At 41.6% G+C, this 5,115-nt stretch overlaps 2 protein-coding genes across 2 annotated transcripts in view; both read right to left on the bottom strand.

Annotated features, from left to right (window-relative positions):
• Window positions 1-5,115, bottom strand: part of zgc:158403 (tetratricopeptide repeat protein 39A) — a gene marked incomplete at its 5' end in the record, with an annotated part of 767,589 nt that overhangs the window by 216,593 nt on the left and 545,881 nt on the right.
• gps1 (G protein pathway suppressor 1) overlaps window positions 1,870-5,115 on the bottom strand; it is a 7,838-nt gene continuing 4,592 nt past the window's right edge. Inside the window, exons 2-7 of the mRNA XM_035654930.1 lie at window positions 4,583-4,675; window positions 4,065-4,246; window positions 3,554-3,718; window positions 3,100-3,235; window positions 2,197-2,274; window positions 1,870-2,052 (exon numbers count right to left, since the gene is read on the bottom strand). Coding sequence (XP_035510823.1) covers window positions 1,870-2,052; window positions 2,197-2,274; window positions 3,100-3,235; window positions 3,554-3,718; window positions 4,065-4,246; window positions 4,583-4,675 — 837 coding nt within the window. The remainder of the gene's footprint in view (window positions 2,053-2,196; window positions 2,275-3,099; window positions 3,236-3,553; window positions 3,719-4,064; window positions 4,247-4,582; window positions 4,676-5,115) is intronic.

Below are 5,115 nucleotides of genomic sequence, written 5' to 3'. Positions count from 1 at the left end.
GCTTTACAGTGAATTAGGAAGGATCTTTTGTGTCCAGCAGCAAAACTTTAGAAATCAACATTGCATGTTTCAGGAGTTCTGGAGGTTTTAATGAAGGTAGAAGTAGGAGATTGGTTTTGAGAATTTTATGTACCATGTTCAAGCAGAGAATAAAATTAAACTTCAGACATGGTAGCATACATACGCAGTTGGACACGCTTGGCAACTCTAAGCTGTTGGTTGGATATTCCACTGACACCGAGTAATGCTAAAAACAAGAGTGGTTTGTGTTGTGGCTTTTAGGTATTTTTATTTTTAACTTTCTTTCGGTTAATTAGGCATGACCATCGTGGTAAGCAGTGAAAGGTGATTTCCTACCAGTAAGTGTAAGCTTTAAGTGCCGAGCTTTCATCAAGCACATTTTCTTTTCATCCAAAATTCCACACTGACACACAAACTAACAAAGGATTTCCCCACCCCCCCCCCCCCCAGACAATCATAAAATGGGGAACAGAGGATTGATTGGAACATTTAAAGTCTTTATGTGTGTGTCGTTTCTGTGTTCAGCAGGAACTGAAGCGGGGTAGTTGGGGTTGGTGTTAGCATGAACCGATTTGGGGGAGGCCTTCTCGTAGTATGCGGCTGCCTGTCATGCAGAGTCTAGCATTCAGGAGCTCCTCACAATGTTCGTGTATCCTGTCTGGTGTTGCCGGTGTCAGTTCACCTGGGTGCTTCTCGCGGAGTGGGAAGACCTTGGAGAGGTAAAACATGAGTGATGATGCACTGTTACATGGTTTGCTGTCAGATACATATTATTTTCATATATAGTCCAATGTTTTATCTTTGTATTTGGAGTGTTTAAAATTGAATTGATTCTCTCTCCTCTGAGTACAGTATAAGGAAATCTTTCTGCCACATGCATGCACTGTACAAAAAGCTAAAAATCACCTAACTATATTTTTTTTTTACTTGCAACAATTATCAGTTATTTAAATTTTGTATACATTTTTTATTTGATATTTTTATATTGCTTTTTTATAATATATATGTGACGCTTGCACGGCAAAACAGCAGCAATCGGCCTGGGGGACATTCACATAAACAAAGTAAATATCGTTTTTTTCAAATTAGGGTTGTTTTTTTTTTTACAGAATGTGCAAGTTGAGATCATGAGAAGCCTCCAATGTTTTCAGATAACAGTATTGGTATGCTTAAAAGTATACATTTTGTGTTTGGAAATCGGTATTAGTTTCAGGGAAACGGCTGGCGCTATCGTTGGGGCGGAGTCTGGCGGATACAACGTAATTTCCATACTGGCTACCTGTGACCATTCACGTGCTTTTGTTATTTTTTTCGGACCAATCAGGGGCACGTATAGTAGGCGAACATTGGTACTTATGCAGCCCCCAGCATAAGTTCTGCTACTTCTGGAAGCTGGGATGTGATTTCATCATTGAATGGAAGATGGACCAGGAAAAATGCATTGCAGAAGAGCTAAATCATGGCTGTTACAGCCGCAAATCTATGGTTAGTACTTTAGCGAGACGCCGGATACTTCTGGTTATTCCACGGCCGATTCACTCTGATTCTGATGGGAGTGCACTGACGATTATAAAGGAGAGATTGTTTCTGGATGTAATAACTGAGAATTAAGCAGTTACTTAAATCATTTCGATTAATAGATTAACATGATACGGGTTGAAATTACAAACTTATGAAGGCGATGATAAAATCATAATCGTTCTTCTCAATCTACATTTCTTCAGTCTTGACTTCAGTTCACCACCACGTCGTGTCACCAATTTCTTTTTTTTCCCCCTCCAAACCATGCGTACGCATTGGGTCAGAGTTTGCTTAGGGCTCGCGCACATTCTCCGTCAAGTTTGTTTTTTATAGATCACAACCTTGGCGTGGAACAGTCACGTACGCCACTTTCAGCCCGTTTTGTGCGTACGCAACGGTTATAAATGAGACCCCAGGACTATTTATCACAGAGCATAACTCCGTCTTACCTGCAGCACACTTTAATTTGGTGAGGACTGCTTGATTTTGGCTATCACGCTCTCCTCTTTGCTGAACAGAAAGAAAAAGAAATGGCGTCAGCTGAAGGTCATCTCAACAACAAGCTTTGAGAAACAAAGGCAGGCTTGGCTGCATGAATAGTTTTCTGCCTCACTGTGAAAAGCCCGATTGTTAATGCTAACAAAGCACACTCACCTCTGCTATCTCTGGCGTGGATTCGGCTTTGTTGACGTAGCTCAATACATGGGACCAGTTCTGGAGGTAAACACTAACCTGTGGGCACAGAGGATAAGATTTACTTCCTGACCTCACACTGATTTCCTGGGTCACACAGCGTAAAAACAACTGTTTTGTAAAATGTATATCTCGTTTTTGTTTTTTCTCAACCTATAACTGCTGTATTCCTACGCCTAAGCCCAACTGTGCAGTGCACAGTGCATTACAGAACATATCAACTGTTTCAACCCGAGTTACAGTGGTTTATGAAAGAAAACAAATACAAAAAACTAAAAATTAGTGATTATGACAGCAACGATGAAATGCCGTTTACAGTGGAGGAAAGAGGATACCTTCATAAACCAGACAGGGTTCCCACTTATTTTAAGAAATCACTTTCCAGGACCTTTTCACAACATTTTTCATGAGTTTTTATTAATAACACAGGAAAGCATTTGCTTCCAAACGGTCATATAATTTACCAGTAAGCCTAGTATTGACTCCTTGTTTAATGATGAAGCGTCTCAGGTTAATTACAGGTAGGTGGTCAGCACTTTATGTAGGACACTAGACATGTCTACAGCAAATTGACTACAGTTTTCCTCTCACCACAACATTATCGCCACAGCCCAGAAGTAACTGTTAAGTACTTTTTTGATACATTCGAGGATGTAAGTGAGGAGGCAAAATACAAATCAAATTTTCACAAGATAAAAAATTATTTCCAGGAAATTATCCCTTCAAGTGCTTAATACTCGACTTATTAGATCCATAAAAACTCATACAGACAGTACAGACAAGTGTATTGATATTAAATCAGTATTCATAACTCCATCCACTAGTTGTTACAATGGTGACTGCAGCAGCAGAACATTGCTGTACCTTGATGACATTCAGACACATGTTGATGACGTGCTTGGCACTGGTGCAGTAGTCTCTGGCTCGGGAGTAGCACTTGAGGGCATTACTGAGGTCACCACAGTCCAGATAATGGTCCCCCAAGTCATCATGGCCTCTCCTGGGGAGGGAGGGCAGAACGGGAGGAAGGTGAGTGGAAGATAAAGAGGTGGTAAAGACTTACAAAGATGTCCAGTTTTAAATGTGTTTTACTATTGCTGGTTAAGTAAAAATGACTGGTTCTGTCAATGGAGTCTGGTGGGATATAGTGTCCAGTTGTTTGGTCTGAGATGCTGGTGCTCTAGTGTGACATCTAGTGGCAGTTCATTTCGTTTATATGGCTTTCCAAACTTCAAAATTCATAAAATATCAATTCTGTGATGGGTCTTGTGATGATGATAATAAAGTCCATGATAAACTGTGCTGTGTGCCACCATACCTGATGCTCTCTTTAATGGAGTTCCCCTTATAGTTCTTGAGATCAGTATCCAGTTTCTCCAGTTTAAGCAGAGCCTTTTTCCTGGTGGACTCAGCCCAGGCTGAGTCCAGAGGAGGAGGAACAACCCCACCTTCAGGTACTGTGTCTGGCACACCCTGCACTTCTCTACAGAAACAATACACATAATACAATTTACATTAGATGTTGAGTGAAGTAAATAAAAAAAGCATATATTTAGCATCAGATTGTGGTGTAGTGGTGTACATACACTGTGGCCCAAGCTTACAGAACGTGGTTAATTTTTGAAGTGTAATTAACTATTTCAAATTCAAAATGTCCTTTCTATTGGTGCAACAAACCATTTGATGTAGTTTGCATTGTGACACATCAGACGCATAATTAAATGCAAGGATATGCTGCCCATTGGTGTAGTAAGAGCGAATGTTTTATCCTATAGTAGTCTCTCACCAAAAGCAGTGTTCTTATGTCATGATGTTATTAACCGTAATACCGTGTGGCTTCTGTGAGCTTGCGGTGGATCTCTTCGTAAGTGTCGACGTTAAAGGTCCTCTGGACGAAGGTGAGGGCCATCTTCAGGGCTTCCACTCGGAGCTGAGGGCAATGTTCTGCGATAAACTGCAGCCTCTCGATGCGCATTAATCCACTGTAGCTGGTGGCATACTGCTCCAGGTCCTACAGGAAGGGGCAGGTGAGAAATCTTATGTCAAAATGTCAAAACTGCTCCACAGTGAAATGTTCAGGCGACTTCATATAACTCGACAGTCTGTTAGATTGGAGTGGTTTCCCCTGTGTTTGCTAATATTTAGATTATGTGATCTATTAAAGTAAAGCTTTGGTTGTTTTCATGTACCATGCTGACATTCAAACTTGATGATTCACATCAACAACATTTAAGCAGTAGCAGCAGCCCCTGATTTTCTTAAAAACACAAATGTACACCACTGCCATCACAGAGATAATTATTGTAACATTGTATGTCACTGTGATGAAAGTCTGTCAGGGCAATACCAGTGTTGGGTTCTCCACTATGTAGTTGGTGTCTGGAGCATTCTGCTGGTCCTCCTGGGGGTCTGCATCAATCTGCATGGGCTCCACAGACCCCTGAGAGACAGAAACAAGGCACAAAGGTCAGTTGAAATCACAATGACATGATCCACATTAAAGCTGAATAACAGCAAAACTGTAATTAAAATGCTTCATATATTCAGTAAGCATTGAGAAAAGGTCAGTTGTCCTTCAGTCTTATGGTTGTCAAACAGTGAACTGTACCAAGCACAACAAACTGTGTGCTGCAGCCCGCTCCAGCAGCACAGCAGCCTCAACACACATCCTCAGGCTGAACCTGTTGCTTGTGCTGTTGCTGACTTGTTAAGGCCACAGTATACTCGCCGTTCCCGGCCTGTCGCACGACACTGTGACGTTAAAATGATGTAGATCTCGCTGGCGCGCCAGGATGTAGGCCTTGGCGCGCGAGGTTGTGTTCACTCAGCTGAGTGCGCCAAACCAGAAACAGGAAGCTTTCCGAGCAAGTGCGTCTCTAC

The sequence above is a fragment of the Morone saxatilis genome, unplaced genomic scaffold (assembly GCF_004916995.1).
Source record: "Morone saxatilis isolate NCDOM2014 unplaced genomic scaffold, NCSU_SB_2.0 Contig14, whole genome shotgun sequence".
In the NCBI taxonomy this organism is placed as follows: Eukaryota; Metazoa; Chordata; class Actinopteri; family Moronidae; genus Morone; species Morone saxatilis.
This window is presented reverse-complemented; position numbering and strand designations above follow the sequence as displayed.